Here is a 26,820-nt window from a genome sequence, read left to right as displayed (position 1 = left end):
AGGCCAACTCTCTGGCTAATTATGTGTTTTGCAAAGTATAATTATAAGATGGCTAATCATCGGCAATTATATCACATGTAATTTTTGAATAATGGATTTAATAAGGTTATTAAGCTCATTAGTGTTTAGTATTACATGTCTTAAAAAAAAACTTGAAATTAGGTTAGCCACTCTTAGCTGCAAATCCCTTCTCCCCAATTTTCCGTGTTTAATTCCCCAAGTGACTTGGTTTGCAGTCATACACTGCTTTCCAAAATTGTTCTCTCGTATAATGCCAACGGGGTCGGAGAGAAGAGCTAACCTTTAACTCTCAGATTCTAGGACACCTCTCATCAGAGGTGTGTGTTTAAAGTTCCTTGAACAGCATCACTGTGCCACTTCTAACAATGGCTTTGTCTATTTTGTTCTAAGCATTTGCTATATTTCTGGCCCAAAATAGCAAATGTAATCCAGGGGCAGAGGGAGCAAAATGTACTCTAGACAATTCCATCTAGTTTACAGCCACTTATGTGGGCTCACTGGTGGCCCTCGACTCTCTCCAGCTGGATGTGGTCACTTTGGTAATTGCTTTTGGCTGTTTTGGCTTTCCTCACTTCTTCCGGGTAACATCAGCTTCCTTCCTTCCTTCCTTCTCTTTTTTCTTTTCTTTTTTTAATCTCTGAGTATTGCCCTGTTTTTTCTCCCAGCCCCCTCTGCTCCCCAGCTTCATCCTCTCTATCCTTTAGCCCCAGCCTGCAGCACTGCACTGCCTAGACCGACTCCTGGCCCCACTTTCAGAAAAAGAGGATTTGGCCAATAACAAATGCTCAGTTAGATGTGGTTGGGGCCAGGTGGTTATTGTGTGAAGGATTTGGAGTCACCTGTCTCCCTCCCCGGGGTTTGCTCGGAGGAAACAGTACACATAACACGCAACAATGGAGCACCACTGCAGTTAGCAGCTGGCCACACAAAGCGGGGCTCACTAGGCATGAGCTCAACGTTTATAGCACAGTGACTCAGGCCCTGAAGAAACACGGTTCCTAGAACGTTTATAGCTCTGGCCCATAACATTAGCCATGTCTTGTCTCAAGGTAGAGCTAGTTAACGGTTGGGGAAAAACACATTTGCTGGGGAGAAGCAGGATCTCTCTCTCCAACAGTTTCCTCCAACGCTTCTAAATCAAGCAGCGTCATAAAGCAGGAGGTGTACTTGAACATTATGTTGTCCTATGACTGCTAAACTTGAACACTGGGGAGAACTTAAGAGATCCCCAGGTGCAACTCAACTTCATCATGTAAATGAGCCCTGGGGATGCTAAACGTCCTGCCTAAATCCACTGTACCTGTAAACACAGTTTACTTCCTAATCCACCACACTGACTCACGGAGGGTGGTAGACACTGCTTTTAAATGAGATGTCCTCCCTTCCTGAGGTTTGGGTATGATTGTTTCTCTTCCTTCTACTGGGCTTTAGCTTCTTTAACTTAGATAGGAGTTTCCTGTTATGTAATTGCTGTTGAAGGTGATCTGAACACGAAGTACTATTTTTAATCTTAAAACATATTTTCTTCTTTTCACTTATAATTGTCCTTCCTAATGTCAAGGTGCCAGCCCCCCAAGCTACTGACCACACATAGGTATGTATTTATTTATTTTGTCTTGGACAAACTCAATTACTTTCTGAATCACACTGGGAAAAAAACACAGCAAAAACATGGTTTTAAGGGTTATTGCTTTTTGAATTTTCTGAAACCATAGAGTTGAGAGAACAGACTTTGTAAAAGTGTCAAAGGGGATAAGGATTCATGAAACAAAGTGGTTGTACTTATTTTTTAATGCCTACATGTAATGTCAGTTATGTGACTTGCATCTTACAAGCAGATATTCCATTTAGAGGAGTGATGGGTACCACAGAGGAAAGAAAGGAAAGCAACTATTTTCTCTACCAGGTTTCACCTTTTTTCTTCCGAAGGTACATTTTCCTAAGAACATTGGTAATGCCCAAAGCATGCGGCTGATCTCAGATAACAGGACGTGCTTTCTAGGAATCCCATTGACTGGAGAAAGCTGTAAGTTCCGCCTCACATTAACCAGTGTTTGGACTCACAGGGACATGCGCTTAAAGTGCCTGCGGAAGGGCTCACACCTCTCATGATCACTGCTCCTAAGAAGGTCCATGCTGTTTCCTTTCCCCTGATTCCACCAGAAGAGAACTTCCATCATATGTTAATCTCTCTTCAATACTTTTTTACACAGTTTAGAACTCTTTGTTCTGTTAAGAAGGAGATGGGCCTAGCATCGCTTAACTGCAGGTAAAACTTGCATGAGAGTGTATGAGATAGGTGACTAGGAACTGCCGCCCTGCAGGGCACATCTAAGGTGGCACATGGGGGTGTGGTGCTGCTGTGTTTCTGCTTAATGGGCAGGGGGGCACTGCAGCTCGATGCCAGACACTTTTCTATCAGAAGGAGCTAATACAGTCTCCCACTGCAGCCGCACGGCACAGAACACAGGCACAGTCCCCAGACGCAGGTGACACAAAGCACTTGGAGAGGGAGAACTGGATTCCTTGGGGCCCCACAAACACCCCAAGAGAAGGGCCCCTGCAGGCCCCTCTGAGTGATCAGCTGTGCTGTGCACCTGCTTAGAAACACGTCAGATGAGGACAGTGCTAGAGTCCCTGCTGAGCAAGTGGCACAGGCCGGCTGTGAGTCATTTGTGGAGAGCGACGCAGGTCCTAACGCGGGAAGGCCTTGAGCCGGCACAGACTGGCTCAGGGCAGGGGGGATGTTCACAGAACACACCTAGATGGTCACATCTCGTTTTGTGAGATGATGTCAGAACCCCTCTCCATGAGAGGTTAGGGAATTCTCTATAGAATAGAGAACTATAAACCCAGCGTGTCTGAAGGCTGGCTACTTTTCCTCCCCCTTTCACGTCCACTGCCTTTCCTGTAAGGAAGATCCGTCTGCCTGCTGGGCTCCAATAGGATGGACATGGGAGCTGGGACAGGGCTGGAGGGCTGGTGGGGTTTCACATCGATAAGGGAGGGACCCCCTGGTCTGAGGACAAAACAGACGCAGAAAGGAAGAGGGAGTCTGGCTCTCCCTGCCACCGCCCGACAAAAACTAAAATCAACTGAGCAAAGGCTGCTGGGGAGCAGGAGCTAAGCTTGAGCAGGGTTTTGAGGGAAATTAAACTTAGATGTGGGGCAATTGTTGCTTAGTGTGCGCTGTAGGGGGAGAGACGAGAAAACCGGTGTTCACTGCTGTGGCTGGGCCCGGTGGTGGATTTCACTTGCGCTCTTCCTACGACTCCAGCGAAGGTTTAAACTGCTCCGCAGTTAATTTGAAACACCTCCATGGCAACTCGTGAGGCTTTAGGCGGAAGGGTGGTTGAACTTTGGAGGGTCCATATATAAACTTAAACACCACTGAAAATACAGTACACTGTGACCATCTCTCATTCATAACTGTGTTATGGTCATAAAAGCCTGGATGGAGGGAAACTCCCAGTCTTTTTATACATGGCTGGGTTGGCTGGAGGGCACTTAAATATTGTTTTCTCAATTAGAATGTTGATGGGGGCGGTGGGGGAGACTAAATAGTCTCTCTCTTCAGCTGGGCTGTCTCTGGATGTGATCCAGGTGACCAAGACAATGACAGGTCAGGACAGATGGGCTGAGGATGGGGCTCTGGGGGCCCAGACTACTGGGAGTGTGGGGACCTTAGGAAGGGGTTACACATGATGGACATCTGAACCAACGCATGCCACGGCCCCACCTGGGGAAGGCCTCTCGGGTACGCAGTCATTTCTCCGTCCCACGGCCACACTCTCAGACAGAGGGACGGTGGCTACAGGGAGCCGCGTTCTGCAGGCGGAATGAAAACACACCTAACGGGTGCGAGCTGTGGGCTAGGAGGCCCCTTGCTCGCCCAATTACTGTCTGGTCTATGACGACGCAGCCTACTGCTTGTGAATGGGCCATCTCAGCCCAGTTTCTTAACTCGTCTGCTCCGCCCTCGGATTCCTCAGCCCTGAAGAGCAGGAAGTAATGCCAGTGACCCCACGGGAGACAGAGGAGAAACTCTCCGTGTAACAGTCGAGTGCAGCGTACAGTGAATGCCTCGTGAGGCTTGCTTCTCGCTACCTCTGCCGTGGGTACTGCTCGCGTTCTTACACGAATGACAAGCAGTGGCCTAATTCTTTACGTGACTAGACTTGAAAACCTACACCCAGTCTTGAAAACACATCTCCTCTGCGTGCCCTGTATTCACAGCTGATCTCTGCGTAAATACAAGTGCAATTCCCTGAAGGTTGGTGATCTTTTCTAGCTGCTTCTCTCTCTCTTTCCTCGCCGTGCTCTTCTAAATCCTTGAGGGTCCAGGCCTCTTGCCTAACGCAACCAAAAGGAGGCAGCTGTTGGTCGTTTCCATGAATGTTTTGTCCTGTGAACCCCGTGGTTCTGGGTTGAGAGTTGTCTTTTGGCGCATTTATCTTGTAGTAACATTGTTTACACATTTATCTCATCTGTTCTACTTGAATGTAATTTGACTGTGGAGATGGGACAAGCCTTATTTAACTTTAAAACATTTATAGCATTTATGCCTGATTAAGTAGCACGTATTTAACTATTTCTAAAATAAATGAGTAAAGATAGCATCAGATAAATTATTCATGGCATGCAATATACTCCGTTACATAAAAAACAGGGTGCTTACATGAGGAAAGGCCCCGAGACCACACCCATCACACAGGGCAAATTGGTCTGTGTCACTCAGGGTGCCCAGGCCTTGTCCCTCCTTCAGACCTAGAGCATTCATGCCAGGATGATTCCAGGGCCTTGAGACTTGCTTATTTGATTTGCAAATACTAATTTCTGAGGGTAAATAATCAAGTAAACTTCTTTGTCCCTTGAATCAGAAAAATTCAGTGATGTTTTGAGTATCTTCCATCAGAGGGCAGCTCTAGCGCCCCCACGGCGGAAAGACCCCCTGCCTGCCTGCATTGATAAAATACGATTTGCATTCCCTCCTCTAAGTGGTGGACTGTGTCGGGGGTGGGTTCGTGGTATGTCACTCATGTTCTAGAAGAAATAGCTCACATCTCAACGTCTCGGGAGCAAGCCTCATCTTCTGCTCTATTTTGGCATTGATTTACTGAAACAGTGAGGGTCTGGAAACATACGTACCCGCTAGTGGAGTTCAGGAAGCCCGTGGCACCAGAGAGCTGAGGCCAGTCGAGCTCATCGGTAAGGGCTGCTGGTAAATTGAAGAAGGATTTCTAAAGAAGAAATAAAGTGGTGATGGTCAGAAAGGTCACTTGTTTTCTGCAGGTAGTAAGATTATTCACTGCCAGGCATTGCTCTCTGTCTGTTTCTTACACTCTCTCTCTTTCTTGATCTATCTGTTTAAGGGGCTTTGGCATCTAAAGCATATGCCTCTTAAACCACCATCAGAAAATTCACACAGACCGGCATCCCTGGTGACCTGGCTCCCACGTGATGTCTGTGGAAGGGGCAGAGTGCGTGTCAGCCCGTACTCACCCTCCCTGGGAAGGGGCGTCACAGGAGAAGGCCTAAGATTCTGCTCTTTTGCACTTGCTGGGATGTTTCTCCATATTTGAGTTTAAACAGTTAGGAAATCGATTGCCTGAAAAGTAGTACTACCCAAGCCCCCAGCAAAGAGGCCTTCTTGAGTTCAGAGCTCTGGCCTCAGCCTATAAGGGGTGCCTCCTGCACTCCTTGGGGGTGTCAGACACCTTCGAGAATCTAATTATGGTTCCTTTCCCCACAAGATGCACGTGTATGCAATGTGGCCTGGGAGTTCAAAGGGCCCACAGACCCCTGCAGCTCCTGCACAGGCTCCAGCTCAAGAACACCCGAGACGGGGTGTGGGCAGAGTTAGGGTTCATTGAACCCCCTTTCCACGGCTTGTGCAACATCAGAGAAGATGATGCTTCCAGCTCTGTCCCCTTATTGCTTCTTTTATAAATGTCCTCTGGGATGCACTCTCTTCTGCTCTAATTTCTACAAAAAGCTTATCTGGATGCTGTTTTCAGAACAGGGTTGCCAGATTTAGCACAAAAATGCCCCATTAAATTTGAGTGTCAAGAAATGAAATGTGTATACACAAGAGAATACTACTCAGCCTTAAGAAAGAAGGAAATGCTGACACATACTACAGCATGGATGAAATCTACACTGTGAATTAATGTTCAATTTTTATAATACATGTACTAGTTGGTAATCAGGAAAACAATAAAGATACATTTTCAATTATGCACTTTACAAAGTGATCCTCTGATATTCAACTTTAATTGAAAAAGAAAATTGAAAAAAGATACATTTTCAATTAGTTAATGAGACAGAAGTGTGGCTCTTCCCTCCCTAACAGCCTCCAGACTCAGATTCTCTCTAGGACACCGGGGAGGGCCCTCACGGGAGAGGAAGCCTGCAGGAGGCGGGGCCACATGCCCTTTGAAAAAAAATGCACCCAGCCCTGGCTGGTGTGGCTCAGTGGATTAAGTGCTTGTCTAAAAACCAAAGGGTCACCAGTTTGATTCCCAGTCAGGGCACAGGCCTGGGTTGCAGGCCAGGGCCCCAGTAAGGGGTGCGTGAGAGGCAACCACACATGGATGTTTCTCTCCTCTCTTTTTCCCTCCCTTCCCCTCCCTTCCCCTCCCTCTAAAAATATATAAGATGTTTGAAAAAGTGCATTCAATGATATGGTTGCTTTGATGTGATTTGTCTTTAGATATACCTTTAATTTATTTCTAATTTTAAAGCAACATTATAGAAGGACTCGAGGTTTTTAGGTTCATCCGCAGGGGGCAGGGTTTTCAACACTGAAGACCCTGTGATTCGAGGGACTGTTGCTTCATTGCCACCCCTTAGTGGGAGCCACCTACCACTTTCTGCCCAAAACTCCATCACTGTGACTCAGCTCCTCCCTGTTTTGGTTTCTATTCCTCCTGCCACTATAATCAAATGTTTTCTCTGGTTTTTTCCCCCCTAGGTTTTTCTCTTTATGTGTTTGTTGTAGGATTTGAGAATATTCAATTCTACTACAGACATGAAGAAAAACAAACAGAATGGATGAAACTCATAAGGTAGGTTAAGCCAAGAGAGTGAATAAGCAGGTAGGTGGCCTGTGAGATAGGAGGCCGAATTTATGAGCTGTGTTAAGGAAGTGAGCAACCTGTGAAACATGTTAAAAGTTTAAAGAACAACACAACACTCCCCCACACCACTCTCCCACGTTTTTCTCAGTTACGGGTGCAATGACAAGCCTAGATTTGGGAAAGTGGGTAGGGAACTGGGCTTCCACAGTAAAGAGTTAGACAAGAACTCCGCTGGCAGAGGGGTTGTGTCTGATACCCACTGAGCCTGGAATAGTAATGGAGGTGATGGTAGTTCTGATGTGAGCCAGCAAAGTAGGGAAAAGATTTTGCTGTAGGAATGAGGAGATCTGAGTTTTGTATCTGCTCTACCAATACTGTGAAGCTCCGTGGTTTGGACATGTCACATTAGAAGTGGATTCCATTCTCCATCCAGCCCCTGTTCTCAGTCCGGGGTGGGTGGTAAAACTCTGATCTCCCCAGAGGGGAGTGGGGGTGGGGGTGGGAAGGAGATGTTGAAGGAGGGGCAGGAGAGTTGAGGAAATGGTTAGCAACCTTAGGAAGTAGGGTCTCCATATTCCCCGCATTCTTCCAGCTCAGTGTCCCTCGATCAACCTGAAGAAATGGGTTTCAGCTACCTGGGAGAATCCTGGACTCCTTGCTGCTCTCCAAGAAGCCCCAACCAGCCTCTGGAATAGTCCCCATCAGGATTTTAGCAGGAGTGGACAGCGGCTGGTGCTGCAAGACAGCGGGGACAGGTAGACTTGCTCCCTGCAGCTGGAGCCCAGGAAGGTCAGTCAGCTGCATTGTTTTTTTCCTGGTTATTTGACCTTGAAATAATGCCAATCCATGTTTTCCTGCTTAAATATTTTAGATTTTGCTTCTTGTGTTATGGTGAGGTTTTAATACTCCTCACTGTGCAAAATCAGGGAAGAGGTAGCTTTACCAGTGTCTCAGGCACGGTATCTCCTTTGGTGACAGATGATTACCCTATCGACTTCAGCAGGGCTGTTGGGGGGATCAAAGGTCAGTGAGAGAAGCAGGCAGACGAGTACAAGCCCTGCCCAAGTAAAGCATCCTGTCTGGGGCGGATCACCTAGGGCCTCTCCCTTCCTCGGTGCACTGTCCCAGGTTTGAGAGGAGTGAATTCTAATGTGAGCAAATGAAAAACCACCTGAGCACACAAATGGAAGTCTCCACATCGTTTTCTTCCTTGGTAAGTTCGGTAGATAAAAGCGAGAAGTCACAGCCATTAAGAACAAAGGCTTTATACACCCTAGCAAAAAAGGAATGTTTGTCATATCACATTAAACACTGAACGCCTTATCCACGCAACATTATACCCAAGACAGTTCAGGCATTTAAGCCAGGAAATATGCAAATTAAGATCTCCCTCATCAACTCCTGCTTATTCCTCTCGGGCATTTATGTTCTCAGGAAACTGATCTCAAATGTACCTTAAGTGTACATATGTGGGAAGACTTCATATTTACCAAGAAAAAATTTTCCAAGTTTGTAAAGAGCATCACAAACTTGATGAGTATTAAGTCAAGTATTCCATTGCTTCAAAATTTCTTCTAATTTTATCAATGACATAAAAGTGTTTTTGAAAGTGTTTTTATGTCACACTTGCCATGTGTATACTATTTGGGGGGAATATTTTTATATATTATTACTCTGTGTGTGTGTGCATTTCTATGCATTGAGAAAGCCCTCTGGTTCTCATTTTTAATGTATATTTAGTAAATACACATACTTTGGCTTTGGGAATATTTTAAGACTTAGCCTCAACAAGCAGCTTACAGTTGGGTTTCTTACAGCCATCTCGGGTGTGAGAAAGAGTCATGGACCACTCACACATCTGTCAGGTTCTTCCCACTGACAAAGGCAATACTTTGGTGCCTTTGCTTCACTGTTTGCCATTGAGCCTTCCCCACCCGGCAGCACTGGGGCAGTTTGCACAGCGTATTCCCTTTTCTAATACCCCTAACTGAGTTAGACCTACATTGCTTATTTTCAAATAATACAAAGTCACTCGGAGGAAATGGCAGCTAACCGTTGATGGAAACAGATAGGAAAAATAGCGTCATTATTATGCCAAGTGAAATAAGCCAGTCAGAGAAAGACCAAAGCCATGATTTCACTTATATATGGAATCTAATGAACAAAATAAACTAACAAGCAGATTAGAAACAGCCTCACAGATACAGAGAGCAGACTGACAGCTCTCAGAGGGGAGGGGGATTTGAGGGGCTGGATGAAGGGATTAAGCACAAAGAACAAAAACAGACCAGACACAGACAATGGTAAGTGACTGCCCGAGGGAAAGGGGGTTGGGGGAGGCAGCACAGGGCAAAGCGGGGATAAATGGTAGGGCCATCTTTCCCTCCTGTTTCTCTTTTCTTGGAAGTCAAGCCTAACTAATGAAGGTTGCAGAATGAATGTTTTGGAGATAAATACTGAAATGATACATGACCCCACACAGGCACCTGCATGCATTCCTGCCCTGGCTATGCCGGGGAGAGGCGGCCACACAGAACAACGTGGGCTCATTGCCGACCTGCGGGTTCATCTTAAAAACACAGCCTGGCAGATGAGGTTCTGGGAGAATGGGGGGAGAGGGCATCATCTGGCTTCAGCCTCTGGGACCTCAGCCTGCCCTGGATTGGGTAGCCCTGTTCTTGCAAGCAAATGCTTTTACATAGGCAGCTTCAAGGGTGTAGTTTAACTCTCTGAGTTTGAGTTGTAAACCCTAGAATCCCATGAGCAGTGGAATGAGTCTCATATTGAGGTTCCTGTAGCTCTAAAATGAGAGACAGAAAGAGAGAGAGGCACATTGTGTGCCAACCTGTGATGGGCACGTCAGGCAACTGTGGTGCGTACATCCACAGGGGCACAGACGATAGACACTTCCCAGCTGGTAACCTGGAAAACTTTCCTTAATTCCTCTGTGTCTCACTTTCTTTATAACATGGACTACTAACAGCACCTACCTATCTCACTGGGTGGCCGAGAGGAGTTGAAAAGATAAGGCTACACATAGAATTGTAAGCGCTCAATAAAAGTCAGCTCTTAGAGATATTAATGGGGGGATCCAGGGTACTACGTCAGTATATAGCAGAACCCACAAGTGGGGGCTCAGGGAAGGAATCTTAAAAGAACCATGACCTAATGTGAGTTCTGTAAGGTTTCATTAGAGGAAGACAGGCAAAGAGTTTAAGAATTGCTAATACCACATGCAATATAAATTCATAATATTATGTACAGGGAACACCAACAAACTCCCCTTCCAAAATAAGTGAACACCCCAAATACCAAGTATGCCAGTTATCTATTGCTATGTAATAAATTACCCCTAAATGTAGCAGCTTCAAACATACGACCTGCAAGCTGACCAGTACAATAACTACTCAGCTCCAAGGATGATGCTTATTCAATGCACAAGGAAACTTCAACTTGAGCTAAACAAGTAATTTTCAGGGAAAAGACAGAGCATTTCATCTCTGACCCTATGCCAGTTCACAAACTTACAAGGGAGTGAAGAAATCGTCAAATAAAGAATTATAGCAAAATATGACCAGTAGAGATACAGAGAACAGTATGGCAAGTAATCAGCTTTCATCATTTTACCTGAACAGAACTCTTTTTATTATTTTGTTACCTTGTCAGCTCCTCTTAGTTTCTCCCTTTCCCCTGTTCTATTATTTATTCTTTAAGATCTAACCCCATAATTTATTTATTCAATGAATGAGTGGAGAGACGCATTTATCTAGCTGTCCCACACCAAATGAAAATGCACCACACAGTTGGACTTGACCAAACTCGATTCCTTTCATCATTATTTGTAGAGCGACTGGGGAACCGTATCTAAATTCATAGAAGGGAGAAAACAGGAGCTAAAAACGTCCTGCTCTTAAAAAGATAATCTCACATCAATTCTTTTGAGGGGCCAGTGAAACAAGTTCTTTCACAAGCAGAAAAAGTAACTCCTTCGAGGGCCGGAAACAGGCCAGTAGGGTGTGTACCAGCCAGGTTGACTCTTCCAAAGCTTCGTTTGGTTTTGGAAAGGTTGGGTCATTTCTAAAGCATGCAGGCTGCCATTTTTCTGGGGCGAGGCAGTTTTTCTTTTTTTGAGAGTTAGTATCTGGAATTTGGGTCTAGAAGGAGCCCAAAGCCCACCATCTACTATAGGAGATGGGAAGCTGTGACTGGGGCCTAAATGGGGCTCTCACGCCCCAATATCTCGCTTGTGTAAAACGGTTGCATTTTCTTCCTCCTCCCTCTTTCTTCTCACACCAAGAAGCTGTCACACAACCCAGCTGCTTCTATTCTCCTGACTTGCACATGTCATGGCCCTGGATCACTGCCACAGCCTCTGGCCAGGGTCCCTGCCTCCTCAATGGTTGTGACCGTTCAGCTCTGCCATTGTAGTGGGAACGCAGTCATAGACAGTGTGTGAATAAGTGAGCATGCTGCATTCCAATAAAACTTTATTTACAAAAACAGGGGGAGGGGCGCATTTGGCCTAAAGGCCATTGCTGACGTCTGCTCTAGGGTTCCCCAGACTCACTTTGCCTCTGGGCTCCTTGTTTAACTGCAATGTCTTGGGTAAGTTAGCTAACCTCTCCAAGGTATCTGTAAAATACACATAGTAGGGTCATTTCAGTATTCAACGAGATAATACTAAGTGCAACGCATAGCAACTGGTAAACACATGGTAATATTTGCATAGTGTTATTATTAAACTTGTGAGTTTACTTGTCTCTCTTCCAAACTAGATGTGAAGTTCCTTGAGGTCGGACGCTGCTCTTCACATCTAGAGCCCCACTGTCTGTTCTTATGTATTGTCTCTGTCTTTGATGCTAGGGCTCCCGCAGTGTTAGCCGGGCACGGGCCGTCCATCCAGGGACTGCACTGGGCAGCCTGAGCTGTGGCTAGGGGAGGCCGTGTGACTCGGTTCCAAATGATGGCGTGTGTGGGCGTGCTGTGGGCCACCTCTGTGCCAAGTTCTCCCACAGGATGTCCCTTCTTCTTTCCTCCGGGTGGCAGGTGGTAAGAGCGGGAGCAGCTACTCGGACCCAGAGGTGGAAGCTGCAAGTTGGTGATGGCCTACCTGTCCTCCAAGCCCTGGACTGCCTTCCTCAAGATGACTATGAGAGGAAAGTACACTCCCATCTTAAGTCACTGAGTTTGGGGACTCCCTGTCACAGCAGTAAGCCTATCCCCTGCTTGTTCGGTGACCAGTCTTCTAAGAAGGACTGACCCACTCAGCCTTCCTTCCGGCTCTCGCTGTGTTACCGGCAGGCGACCAGGTCCTCTCTGCTCCTTCCTGACTTTCTTTGCTTTGGGCTCTTCACCCATCAGCCCTCATGTGCTTGGCTCGGTGATACTGATCTCAATTTCTGCCTCTGGAATAATTGGACCTTGTGCTGCTGTGTTTTGTAATGCTCCCCCTGATTTTCCTCCGGGAATTACGGATTGCTCGTCCATGTGCCCAATCCTGCAGCCATTGCCTTGAGTAGGAAATCTCCGGGAAACCATACAGAAGCCAGTCTTGGCCTGCAGGCACTTAGTAAGGGCTGAGATGGGTATCCTCTGTCCCCTTCATCACCCCCAAGGAGTGGCTTAGAGGGAATTAGACAGGTGAATGAACCAATGAATGGTGTGTAGCAATCAATTCCAGCCATCCAAAATGATTTTTCAATGCCAAAATTTCCTCTTTCCTCACTCCCAGCGGAGCTGAGCTATTGTTTCCCCTGTGATAAGTTAGTCCCAGGAGACCCATTTTATGGCTGAGGAACTTGAGAGAGAGGGGAGCAAAGATATAATTATTTAGGGGGCAAGGGACTGTCCTCTAGTCTTGCGCATGCACTGGGTAGCACAGGTGTTAGCGGGTCCCGCTGCCTGCCCACGAGTCTGTCCCCACCGACTGTGCTGGAGAGCAGGCCTGTGGGTTGAGGGACAACAGTTGCCTTTCAGAAGCATGGAGCTTAAAATGATTTCCTCTTGTAGTTTTTCCTAACACCGAGGGTCTGTCTTTTTAATTCTTGCAGGCGGCAGTGAGGGCTAAGGTCAGTGATGTTTTCAGAAGAACGAGCCCACCAGAGCACCCTGCTTCGCTGGCAGGTAGGGCGCCCACAGGCTCACCTTGGGCAGGAGCAATAGGGCATTGATGGATGATTACTCAAGGCCACTGCCCGCCTGCCCTGTATGTGCCCCTGAACAGGGAAAAAGCAGAGAGAAACATTTGGTCTCCTGTGGCCCGATCGCTGTTGGAGATAAGGATTCACCATGGTGAACACCGCTCTCTTTTCAGACAGAATGAGTGAGATGCAGCGAGGGTTCTCTTCTTACCGCTTAGCATCTTTAACCTGCCAGCCTGCAAGGTGCTGGAGGAGCATTTTTGCCCTGTTGTACTAACCAAAGGCCTTTCCTCATCTTAAAGAAAAGAAAAGAAAGTTCTCTCACTCTTAAATACTTCTGGAGTCGATTTGAAATTAGGTGAGATAAATTTCCATATTTTACATGCACAATGAAAATCAGCCAGAAATTTCCGCTTAATGGAAGATTTACGCGCACTGATAAATTCGGAGGGTGGGAAGGGGCCGGTGAGAGACAGACAGGGCGAGAGCGTGGATGCTTACGCCCTGCGCTGTCTGCAGGCTAATAAAGTCTCCAAACCCAATCTACGAAATCATCTCAAATTGAGGAGCGAAGCGTGTACGGGCTTGAAAGACCGGGGCAGCTTCGCTCTCTCGGGTGAACGTACATTCTCGGCAGCCAGATTAAAGGCTCATTTTGTCCTTGACACGGGGCAGAATTCAATCTGTGCCTATCTACCCTACAGACGGCCGCCTGCCGGGGGTCGTGCTGAGATTTTATAACAGCGCAGGCGACCGTCTTTGCTGGCAAAATAAACATGTGGGAAGTTGTCCTCTCACCCCTCCCCCACCCCGTCATCCAATTCTGGTTGCCTGAAATGCGGTGTTTAATATTTTGGAAATAATTGTGGAGCAGATGGGGATCGAGGCAGGAGGGCGGCACCTACCGCGGGCCTTGAGGATCTCTCTACCTCCCTTTCTTTTTCAGATTTATCTTTTCAATTTAATTCAAGCAGTGATTGCTTTTCCAATGCAAGGGGAAAAAAGACGGTGTGAGACCATGCTCAGATTTGTTCTTTCTTTTCCTTTGCAATGTTTCGAAGTTGAGGTCTTCTGCGGGCCGGGGAAGCTCACCGCGAACCTGCTGGCTGAGGACCGCAGTCTGGAAGAGATGCGTAGTGGGACAGGGCAGAACTGCCCATCCACTCCCATTGGGGTAACGGGCGCTTGCTTCTGGGGACCCACCAGGGTGGATCTTCACACCCCCTTTATTGAATTATAAGTATCTTTCCAAATGAGCACACCCCTAATCTAATCAGGTATCAACAGGCCTCCAGGGTGCCCCGCTGCTTAACCAGAGGACAGCAGGAACAGAGGCGAAGGGGCTGTGCGGCAGGGCCCCCGAGGCTGTGGCTTCCTTAGCAATGGCTGGGTCGGGGCCATGCGTTTGCAGGGGCGTCGTCGGCTTTGCAGGGCACACACATGAGTGTGGTCTCACCCAGAAGCTGCCATTGGCTTGTCTGTATTCCCCACAGGCCAGAGGCTCCCTGAGCACTTGGGCTTTTCCCACCCCGTCACCCCTGTGTCATTAGCCCCTGTCCCAGGCTTGGCACATAGTAGGTCTTGGGTTAGTATTTGGAGATCAGTTGTGTACACGTGCTACAAGTATTTAAAACCGTGCAGCCAACACAGGAGACAGCTGAGCTCAACACACCTCGCAGGTGTCTGTGAGGCCCTCCTACCTAGGCCGCCCCTGTGCAGAGGAGGAGAGTCCACAGGGAATATGTTTAAAAAAATGGGAAACTTTTTTTTTTTTAAAGGGACATGATCCATAGTAGCCAAAAAGGAAAGCATGAATCAGCTTAATATTTAGTCCTGGGTGAAGGTTAGGTAGTTCATGGCTTGTACACTGAAAAAGAATCTGTGAACCTAAGCATCTCTAACAAGTGTGACGACTAAGGAGGAATGTGGAAGGGTGATCATGGTTAGTAGTAATTGTATAAAAGGAGGCTCACCAGTTGTGTGCTTGTTATTCATGTAACAGCCTCGTGAGTGTGTGCCTGCGTCGTGGGGGTGGGGTGCTGGGAAAGAGTGGAAAAATACTGAGAAGAGTTGGAGAAGGTGGTGGGATTTTTGTTTTTACTTCCCCAAATTAGTCTAACATTGACTTTATACATTCTCTTTTTTTCTAAGAAGAATATTAAAGGAATACTTCATAAACAATTGTATACTCCAAAATGCTAAAACGATTCTGTCTGGGTGGTAGCATTAAATGGAATTTTAATGATTTGTTAATAATTTCAGTATTTGCGTATTTTTCTCCACTGAATATTTAACACTTGTAATTAGACAAAAGCAATACAGCAAATATTCACTCTCTTGCCTTTCCCACCTGGGGCAGGTACACTTCCCCATTGACCTGGGCATGGCCATATGACTTGCTTTGGCTGGTGGGTTGATGGTAGACATGAGTCAGCAAATTTGTTTGTATAGGGGCCTTGCCCTCTCATGCATCTGCCATCACCATGAAGGAACGAAGCCTGGATAGAGGAATGTTAACCTTTCGAGACGTTTTAAGGAACATTGAAGGCTTGAAATAAATGACAAAATGACACGAAAACTGGAAGGCTGTCCCTACCATCAATAGTATCATTAACCTAATAGATAAGTCTTACCGAGTTCAATTACCGTTCTGCTCCATTTGGGTTCCTCATCAGCCCTACAGCATCACCCCTTCTCATAGTCATTTCTCAAAACTGTTTACTGCCAAAGGGTGACGGGGATGCAGGGGGGTGGGGACGAACCTAAAACCCAAGCCAGCAAATGCTCATCTGCAGAATTTCAACCAGTTTGTTGTTGCAAATAGCAGATAAAAATGTTACAATTCAAATCCCAATTGTCAGGACTCCGGAATGGGGCCGGCTTCTGGGCTTGCAGGGGTGATTTCATTAAATGTCTTCTCAGTGGGTTTTTCTCTTCCCCAGAGATGCAGCGCACTGCAGACAGAGAGTGTGTGAGAGGCCATCCTCCCTGGGAGAATCGTCGCTTCTGCCTGCAGAGGCCCAGGAGCGGGATAGGAAGGACAGCACGAGGACGGGGACCTGCCTGGTTAGCCGACACCACTGCCCTCCCTGCGTGAGCTGTGTGTTAATTTTCTTTTGTGTGGTTTGAATCCCATCTGTGGTTCTGTAGTGTTTTCCAAGCTGGTAGCTCATTGAAGCACGTGGTCTTCTTGTTTGAGATCGTTTGGACCCGCATTGAAGGTGTTTCTGTTAGGGGCTGGATGGAGGTGACTCTGACAGGAAGTGACTTAGCCACCTGTTCTCTGTGTGTCTATAAAGTGAGCCTGGCCGAAACCACAGCTACTTCAGAGGGTTTTTTACAAAGATTCAGTAAAGCAATGCTTTGGTTTTCTTTAGCAAGTTTCCTTGGCTATTGGCTGAAAACAAAATGAAACAATTCCCCAAATTTTGTATTGTCATGTTTGTACATACATGATACACAAGTTCATTGGAAGAAAAGTTGAAAAGAGTTACCCAGAATTCTACCATCCAAAGATACCTGCGTTACCACACTGACCTACAGCCTTCCAAAGATTTTCTTTGTGCACACAAAAACTGGGCCGTCTGTACCCCTCGCAACTTGCTTTCCCCCCTAACAAATGACCATAAACACATTTTCTTGCCAATAAATGTGTCTATACTATGTGCATTAATGGTTGCATAATATTTCATTTTATGGGTGGGTGATATACAATTTTATATATCTAATTCCCTATTTTTAATTTCTTTTCTCATTTTTGCTCTTATAAATAACTCTTTGATGGAGTACTCATAGGCATAGATTCTTGAGCAAATGACTGGTCAGTTTTAAAGGTATGTTTCCAGATGGGGAATTACTGGTTAAAACCACAAATATTTTCATGTCACTTTGGACATATTGTCAAATTGCCTAGCAGAGAAGTTCAACCAACTCCAGTTCTCATTGGTAGAGAATGAACACACCCATTTTACCATATTCTTGCTAATACTAGGCCTTTGTCAGTTTTTAACATTTGTCTGCTTGACAAGTGACAACTGATACTATATCGTCATTTTGCTTTGTGTTTCCTTGATTACTGCTAAAGATGAAACTATTTTTATATTGATCGGTCATGTCCTTGATCATTAAAAATTTAAATTTTTCTTCTTATTGACATTCAGGAACTCTTTGCTATTAGAAGATTTAAATCCTGCCTTATATATTCTAAATATTATGTTCATTTTTTTAATCCTCACTTGAGGTTATGTTTATTGATTTTAGAGAGAGAGGAAAGGAGAGAGAGAGAGAGAGAAACATTGATGTGCGAGAGAAACATCAATCTGTTGCCTCCCGTATGCTCCCTGACCAGGGATCAAATCTGCAACCTAGGTATGTGCCCTGACCAGGAATCAAACCCTCAGCCTTTTTGGCGGAACCCCCCTCCCCCACAGAGGTGCTGTAGGACAACACTTCCCCATGGGCCATAGTGTCCTTTCCACCAGGCAGGGGCACCGTTCCCTTCTCGGATGGACACACTGGCTCCTGTGCTGAGCCTGTTGCACTGATGCCCTCCCATCTCTTACCACGTTGTCTGAAATGAACTGAACTGGAAAGGATGTGCCCTTTACGGCAGATTTTACTGAGCAGGAAAATTCACACCTGTTTGGAGTTGGCGTCACATTTAGAGGGGAAACGAACCCAAAGGCCAGCGCATCGGGATGATGACTGCCAAAATGACTTACCAGGGACATCTGCGAAGCTGTGATCCATTCGGGAGGGATGTGAAAATGAGCCCCCGCTGAGTCTCCCAGCAAAATGATGCCCCTGGGCTGGGAACCTAGGTGGCACAATTGACTTGCATTATTTATGTTCTCAAGTAGTTTGACGCCTCCAACTGTGTGGTCAGGACAGTGGACGCCCTGGCGTGTGTTCCATGCACAGAGCATCGTAGCAGTGATGCATGGCCACCTGCTGTGTGTTGCAGAGGCGGGGCGTAGCATTTCAGAGCCAGATGAGATTTCTAGGCCGTGGAAATTGTGAGCTAAGCTGTACCAATGAAGGTGTGTTTCCCAGCTCGTAATACAAACTGCCGTGAGATATCCTGAGTGAATGACGGATGAATAAATGGATCAAAACTTCATTTGAACTTAGAAATATGCCCTACAGTTTGCTTCTGGAAATTGCTTCTTGGAAAACATACTAATTTCTGTGATAATTCACTTTAAGAATTACTGATCTCACGGAGCAGTTTTGACTTATCAAAGATATTGTGACTGTTAAAGCTCTTAATCCAGACGTTCATATGCTAAAAAGCACAGGATGGACGATTCTGGCCAACCAAGGGCTGATGGAGAAACATCCGTCTCTGTGCAGCCTGCTGTGTCTGGAGATGAGAATCACTTAATCTGACTCCGAGGCCCATCCACACAAATCATGCACCCATGGGTGGTGCGTGTGCTCTTCCAAGTCCCTTAAGATCCTGGAGGAATTAATTGATGCCTCCCACAGTCAGAGAAGGAGCTTCCTTCTCCCACCTCCAACCCTCCCCAGCCCCAATCAGCCTCACTCCAGTGGTTTCCTGTCTGGGGCATCTGTGACAGTACTTGGCCACACACATGGTGACAGAGAAGGCCCAGGACATCCGGGAGGGGTTGGGATGTGGGGAATTCAAGAGGCTTCCCACAGTGACCCCAGAGCCTTGTGCCAGGATTTCGCTTAGATTGGAGTTTGTTTATTCACCAGTTTATTTGTGTATTTATTCTTTTATTCATCCAACAAGCATTCCTGAACTGCATAACTATGGGTTGGGTCTTCATATTTTCAGTCTCCTTCCTGCCCTTCTGCCCCTCTGAGAGCTTAACTGTAATTATACTTTAAGTTGACTGGGGGCAAGGACTGTATCATGTCTGCTCATGAAAACTCAAAGCCAAGTACAGCTCTTGGTACTTCATAGCAATAGACATTCAACAAATATCTGTTGAATGAATGTATGCATGAATGAATGAATGAATGATATGCTTCTAAATGTGAGGGAAAACTATTGCCTACACATAGAACAGTGATGCCACCACAGGTTCTTATTTGGGCACCTCAGGAGCACGTTTTCAGTGATATGTGGGTGATAATAGGTTTTTCCTAACAGTCCCGGGAGCCCAGATGTCCGAGGCATTTAGAATACAGAGCTTTTGCTCAGCTCTTTTTGGGAACTCCAGTGGCTGCAGCTCAGAGGTTTGGCTTGAGTCATCCAGGTATCTATCCCAGATGACACAGGGACTCTGTCAGTTCAAGCCCAGACATCTGAGCTTGTTGTGTTTTCAGAAGGACATGGAGAAGATTGAAAATGATCACGTCCACTTATTTTCTTATTTGGAGAAGCTGGATTTCAGTTACTTTGTTTTCGACGTTGCAGCTTTTTCTAACATTATCACTCAAGCTCCCAATCCTCAGATAAGGGAGACAAATTCAGTTTTGCTTTCTCTAGATTTTGCCTCCTTTCTCTAGAATCCTTTTCACATCTCCTTCGGATCTGTCAGGAAAATGAGTGTAAATTGGTCAAGTTTAGGTTGCGGCCTCAGGCACTTCCTCACGTGGGTGGTCTATTCCCTTCAGTTTGACTCAGACTAGAAAAAACATCCCACTGTAATAACCAAATGGACTTCTACAACTCCTACCTTCACAGAATTTCTTCTCATAGGGAATCCCATCTTTTGGATCAACACCCTTTAAAGGAGAAACGATGGGATTAGCAGGTCGGTTTTCAATTTACGACACATATACTCGAAACCCTCCCCAGATGGCTGTACAGGTGCAAAAGCACATCAGCAGGTAAATCCTTTAAAGTCTCTTGAGTCCTTCCTCCCACACAGCAACCATCCATGCAGGTGAGTCAGGCTTTACAGAACTGGTCTCCAGCGAGAAGCATTGATACTTCTGGAGCTGCGATCCACCACAGGGCTGTTTTTGCCCCCCACCCCCACCCCAAGGGACATTTGGCAATGTCTAGAGAAAATTTTGGTTGTTACAATGGGGGGAAGGGAAGGGGAGCCACTGGCATCTGCTGGTAGAGGAGAGGTGCCGTGGAACAGCCTGCAATTTATAAGACAGCACCGACACTTGAGAATTATCCCACCCAAATGTAACCAGCCGATAAGGAGGCACCCGGCAGTAAGGTTGGCTCTGTGAGTGGGCCCGAGATGGCATGAGAGAGGGGCTTCCTCACACTCCATGCAAAGGCTGTCCCTGGTGGAGCGGCCGGCCCTTGGGAGGTGGAAGCAGAGTCTGGATGACTTTAAGGGAAAGCTTTCATATATACACGGATATATGCACATATTGTTGGTTTTGGTTTTCTTTGGCTTGCCACACTGTAGTCCAGAGAGCACTGGTATGCCGCTAGATAGCAATAGTTGTATTAACCGCATTCTAAGACAAAAGTGCTCGGTGGTCCGAGATGTGTTTGAAACAGCGTGTTTACTCTCTTGGTCTTGGGGGCTCCCAATGCATGTTGCAGCATCGGGCATGCTGAGAAGTCAGGGAGCAGATGAAACTGTCCGGGTGTCTCCGACCCAGTACTTCCTGAGCTTGACTATAGAACCCCTCCCCCAGCACCTATTAACGTCACGCTCAACACTAGGGTTCTGGGGGAACTGTTTGGAAAATAATAGGCTTGATGGCTGTAAAATCCCCTCTGAGTTTATGATTTCACAAGCCAGCGAGTCAATTTCCCTCAGTGGGAAGGGGCAGCTGTAAAGGCGATGGGTCTTTCTGCCATGACTGATGGTGGGATGCTTCCTGGGCTCCTGGTGGATTTCCATCAGCCGAGCACAGTCTCTTGCTGGCCTTCCTTATGCAGGTGGCACAGCAAATCAGAAGCAGGGATGGGGCCATGGAACAAGGACAGCAGTCTCACACACTGATCAACCCCCTCTATCCTCCAACATGACACCTTAGCTTGAATTTATCAGCACAAGAGCAGCTTTGGGGGTCTTAGCACCTGAAGATCTAGGGGAGATGTCTTCTCCTGCTCATAAAAAGGCAGTGTGACTGGTAGGTGGGGTGGACTATGGTACCATCTATCCTGTTCTCCATACCCCAGAGAACATGGACCGTCAGTGTCCTGGAGACAGGGAAATATTTACAGGAATGTTCCCCAAGTCATCCAAGCAGATCAATGTGGCAACTATTCAGAGGCAATTTATCTTAAAGCTGGGAATCTTATATATAAGGGCTCCTATTAGCACAATCCCTGCTTCTGAGAGTACTGGGAGCAGCTGGGAGCCATAGAGTGTTCTAGGTGGAGAGGAGAAGCCAGGCTGCATTTGGGACATAATTTCCATGTAAGCATTTGTGAGGAATCCAAAAAGAGATCTCAAAAGAAAGGGCCTGCATTTCCAAGACTCCAGCAATTTGTTAGAATTTCTTTCATTGTTCTAATCATTTGTTTACTCTCGTACTTGATGATGTATCTGTGATTTGGTATCGAGGATGCCTCTCACTGCATAAGCTGAAGGCCCCGTGAAACCTGGGTCAGCAGCCACTGCTGTCCTCGGATGCATGATTGGTTGGCTTGCCTCCTTCCTTCCCCTTTCTCCGTCCAGACACAGCAAACCCATTACTTAAAGGGAACTGGGCCACCAGAGCTAGATGCTCCACAGTGTGGTAAACCCAGGGCATGGTCTGTGCTGCCTGACTCGCCTTAAGAAACTGAAGGAAGGGCAGCAGTGACATGGTGACAGCCACTGCTTTGCTCTGTTCGGGTGGCTGTAAAACTTTGCTGACACTGCTCTCCATTTAATTTCAGACTGCTCAGAGGGAATGAAGAGGTTAGGTGTGGGTGGCCTTCAGCAAGGCTTAAAGGGGCTGTGACGGCTGGGGCCCCACCTCTTGTGAGGAGAGCGTAGCTTTGGTCTGTCACCCTCTTCCTCAGGTGTGACAAACAGATGAGGGACGGGGACTCAGGAGGGCAGGGCCAAGTGTAATCTAGTTGCTTACCCAAATGCCGTTGCAGTTGGAGTCCTGGTGCGCGTCCCAGGTGTCCGGTCTGGGAAGAAAACGTCAGCATTGGTCTTCGGCATATACTTGTCCCTCAGTACCATCAGCTTCGTGGGTGAGTGCCCCATGAGCTCTACCCAAAGTGTCACTGAGAGACAGCAGGCTGTCCTGCTGTGGCGTACGGAAGCCTCTGCTCGGCCCCTCGGCCATTATCTCCGGGAGGGACATTGGTTGGGAGCGCTGGCCCGAACCCAGCCTTCTCACGGTTGACTCCGCTCCTGCACTGCTTGGCTGAACACCAGCCCAGGACTAGAATGTGACGTGTTTGTCACTCACTGGAGCCCTCCCCTAAGCCGGGCTGAAAGGGTGACTGTTTCTGGGTGTGAGCCTCAGGTAGGTGGCTGGGAAGACACCCACAATGAGCTGATTACTTGGTTATCTTTCCCACTAGGCTGTAAGCGCCACAGAGAAGAGGCCTATTTTCATTCTGTTTACCACCCAGCAGGGTGCAGCACGCTTGGCAATTAGTGGGTGCTTGGGGGGCCTTTAGTGGAAAAATGATGTTCTTGTTTCACCGGCTTTGCCTCGATCGGGATGGGGGCCCTTCTCTCTGGGAGTGTGCACTCCCTAGGCTGGGGAAAGGAGTGATGCTTCCTGCCTCTTTTTCAGAAGGCAATTTTCAGGACCAGTGGCCAGCAGAGACGCTTACCTCCTGCCCGGGTATGCCATCTCGTCGCTGTCGTTGCAGTCCCGCCCCCGCCAGTGGTATCCTCGCAGAGTCTGAAACCCAGGAGCACAAGGGAAGGGTCAGTTCTGCCCGGCCTTCATGGGGAGGGGCGGGCAGAGCTGCCTGAGGGGGATGGCACCTGCCGCTTATAACTCAAGCACAGTCCAGGAACACTAGCGATCGTCGCTAAAAACACTAAGATGAAGATGATAAAATACGCTGTGGGAGGTGAAACGTGACTTAGTGCCAGGGCCAATAACAGGGGGCAGTGAGTGCCTATGTGAGTGTGTGTGAATGTGTGTGTACATGCTACTGGGCGTGTGCCTGTATGTGGGTGCACAGGGGGCGCACATGTGTGACTGTATGTATGTGGGCATGTGCGCACACACATGGTTATATGTACATGTGCACACACGTGTGTGGGTGCACACGTGTCTCTGTGTGTCTCTGTGCATGTCCACCACCTGTAGGACCATCCAACTCCCTGAACTTTCTCTGTCAATCACCAGTCTTGTGAGGCCTTAATCGATTAGTTTATTTGGTCAAGTGATTAATCATTTTACTGGATAATTAAAAACTCTTTAGCTAAACTGGTTAATTATGTGGACTTATACAGGTCGGGCCCATCTGACTGGAAAGGATCAAGAGTCATGATAATGTCAGGCAATGTTGTTAATTCCCGTTCCCAGGTGGACGATCTGAGATCTCACCAGCTTCGGGGACTTTGCAACACGTTACGTGCTTGCTTCTTTCACAGAGAACATCCTGACATCCTAACCGCTCTAAATCAAACGTGCCCAGCTGCATGCTCTCTCCCACACACTCACACACACTCACACACACTTCTAAAAGGTTAATTGAAGTAGGTTTAAGAATTTCCAAAATAATTCCCAACACCTTTCCAGATCATTTTAATCCCCACGGAGGTTACCAGCTGGGAATGGCCTCAGGAAACCAAAACCCAGACCTAAGATCCACCTCCACGGTCTCTGCATTATTAAGATGACAAAAATCTGTAAAAACTGTGAAATGGTGTATTATCAAATTAAAAATGCACTCTAGCAGAATTCAGTGTTGTCTTACTAAGGAGACTTGTAGGAGGTGATGCAAGCGTCTGTGGCCAGCTGGGTGCTATTAACCATACTCACTGGGAAAGCACTGTACTTGTCTGAGTCAGCATCTCTGAACGGCACAGAATTCTCTATACTTCTGGGGGAAAGAAAACAAAGCACCTGGTGAGCTAAGGAAAAAAAGAAACTGTGAAGGCAAACACAGGCATTTTCAGATATGGCTGTTTTGAGTTTATACAACAGAAGCCCATTCTAAAAACAAGATAAGAGCACCGGGCACACTCGGCCAACCCCTGCTCTCCACCACCGGTACTCTGTCCTCTATGCCACCTAACTCGCCCCGTGGGGAAGTGAAGTAACTGAACTGATGCTTCCCTGGGCGCAGGTACTCATGTTGAGAATCCCCTGGGAAGGAGACTGCATTTTGGGTGCAGTCAGCGAGCTCAGCACTCATGGTTGAACTTGTGCCATTTTATATACCAATTCTGTGATGCAAGTCATTTGTTAAAACTCTAGAAACTTACACGGAGAATCTTGAGGCATAAGCTAGGAGATTCCGTATACACTTATGTGAAATAATACATATGTAGGTTTATGCATATGGAAAGTAAACAAAAAGAATAGACTGTTAAGAGGGGACCCTCCTGATTTAGCATCGCTACAATAAAAAATAGACAGTGTGCCCAGGCCAGGTGGCTCAGGTGGTTTGAGTGTTGTCCCATACACCAGAAGGTTATGGGTTCGATCCCCCATCAGGGCATGTATCTAGCTGTGGGTTCAATCCCCCACTGTCAGGGCACATGTGAGAGGCTACCGACTGACGTTTCTCTCTCACATCAAGGTTCTCTATCTACCCGCCTCCCTCTCTTTCTAAAATCAATAAAACATACCCTCAGGTGAAGATTAAAAAGAATGGACAGTGTGTAGGCACTGCGAATTCTGATCAAAACAAAACGACAACAAAAACTGAAAACTTGATTGCCCCGTGGTGGTAATCTGGTAGCCTACACATCTTTTTTTCCAGTAAAGTAATGCTTTTTCTCTATTTATTTCCTTGTTCGTTCACCAAGTCCCTACAAGATGCTAAGCACAGTGGAGGAAACTAGGGATAAAAGGTTTACTAAGAAATGGTATTGCCATGCTCCAAGAGCTGGGGGCACAGCAATGGAACAGAGTGTGGAGACCCTCACCGGTGAGCCTGGAGTACCGTGGGGGCTGAATGCCTGCAGTTAGGCTGGGAGCTGGAAAACTTTCCGTGGGTGGGCACCCCTCCATTGTATTTCGAAGGCTTTTAGGCCAGACAGGATGGGGGCAGGGAGAGGCACAGAGCAGGCCAGGCATTGCTGCCGGAGGGGATTTTATGGAAGGGTTACTCAGGAGAAGACACAGTAGGTCTGTCTCTGCCACCTGCTGACTGTGCTGGTGGGCCAGGCGTTTCATGTGCCAGAACCCACTTGCTCTCCTAAAAGTGGGGCTGAGAGTTGAGGGACAGACAATGTAGTGTCTCTGAGTCCGACCTTTGGGACCTGGCTGCTGGATTCAGACATCGGATGTATCCATGACCTGCTCTGTGACCCTGGGCACGTGATTTTACCTCCAGAAAAAGAAGAAAACACACTGCTTTTGCTTTTTCCTAAAAGAAGAGTTTCCTTTTTAAATTAGGCCGGGAAAATTCCCCACCTCGGATGCTCTGGAAATCATTTTTTCAAAGGTGGTTCCATTGAAGAGTTGTCATTCTGGGTCCTGGGGGTCCATGTGTGATGTAGAAAATGGAATGATGCTCTCAGCAAGCAGGGAGCAGGGGTCTCCATTCAACCAGAGCTGGGCGTGAGGGAACGATTAGGGGCCCGAAAGTGGGGTGCATCTCAGCCTCCCTGCATCCTCTGTCTGGTGTTCCCCCTACCCACACCCCACATCCTGATGCCTCCCCTCTGCATCTACCCCTACTCATGAAGCAGGGTGCTGGTGCTGTTTATGGGACCAGGCTAACACTTCTCACAGCTGGTTTGCAGGAGCTCATGTGGCACATGAACCAGGAAAAAGTTCTTAAACTCTTGGATCCCTGAGAGGCTGTTCATGGGGGCCAGAAGCATCCCTTCCCTCTCTCCCAAGAAATGTCTGCAGCAGATGGGCGGTGTGTAGTGGATTTAGGTTTTGTGGAGCTCATGAGATGAAGGCGGTGGAATGTAGGATATGTACATTCTACATATGTCTGTCAGGGCTCAACTGTGTTCACAGATGAGATATGCTGAAGTTCTAACCCCTAGTCCCTGTGAATGTGACCTTATATAGAAAGAGCATTTTGCAGATGTTATCACGTTAGGATGAGGTCATTAGAGTGGGCCCTAATCTGATATGACTGGCGTCCTTATAAAAGGGAAGATGGCCATATGAAGGTGGATGCAGAGGCTGAAGGGAGGCAGCTACAAGCCAGGGACACCAAGGACTGACGGCCACCACCAGAAGCGAACGGGTAGGGAAGGATCCGACCTAGAGCCTCGGGGGCATCTCAGAGGGGCCCTGCAGACACCTTTCTGCTAGACCTGCAGCCTCCAGAACTGGGAGAGAACACACTTCTGTTGTTCTAAGTCAGCTGGGTTGTGTATTTTATTGCAGCGACCCTAGGAGACTAATACAACCTCGCAGCCTGCCTCACCTCTAGGCTCTCTCACCTGCGGGCTGTCAGAGTGAGAACTAGGGCAGACTACAATCAGCTCACCTGACAGAACCTGCCTCCTGAAGAGCAAGGAGGAAAGCCACAGGCACCTGGGCGGATGGTGTGCTCCCAGGGACTGCCCCCCAGCTACAGAGTGTGA

General features: G+C 47.2%; 1 protein-coding gene across 3 annotated transcripts in view; it reads right to left on the bottom strand.

Annotated features, from left to right (window-relative positions):
* The window catches only part of AOAH (acyloxyacyl hydrolase), a 146,211-nt gene that overhangs the window by 50,870 nt on the left and 68,521 nt on the right, over positions 1-26,820 (bottom strand). For 2 of the 3 annotated variants that reach the window (XM_024563089.4, XM_071221640.1), the window contains 6 exons: positions 24,083-24,143; positions 22,917-22,987; positions 22,208-22,256; positions 19,891-19,939; positions 17,962-18,056; positions 5,170-5,261 (listed from right to left, as the gene is read on the bottom strand). In XM_024563089.4, coding sequence (XP_024418857.2) covers positions 5,170-5,261; positions 17,962-18,056; positions 19,891-19,939; positions 22,208-22,256; positions 22,917-22,987; positions 24,083-24,143 — 417 coding nt within the window. The remainder of the gene's footprint in view (positions 1-5,169; positions 5,262-17,961; positions 18,057-19,890; positions 19,940-22,207; positions 22,257-22,916; positions 22,988-24,082; positions 24,144-26,820) is intronic. The other variant, XM_045197439.3, reaches the window with a different exon arrangement.

The sequence above is a fragment of the Desmodus rotundus genome, chromosome 6 (genome assembly GCF_022682495.2).
Source record: "Desmodus rotundus isolate HL8 chromosome 6, HLdesRot8A.1, whole genome shotgun sequence".
NCBI classification, from domain to species: domain Eukaryota; kingdom Metazoa; phylum Chordata; class Mammalia; order Chiroptera; family Phyllostomidae; genus Desmodus; species Desmodus rotundus.
This window is presented reverse-complemented; position numbering and strand designations above follow the sequence as displayed.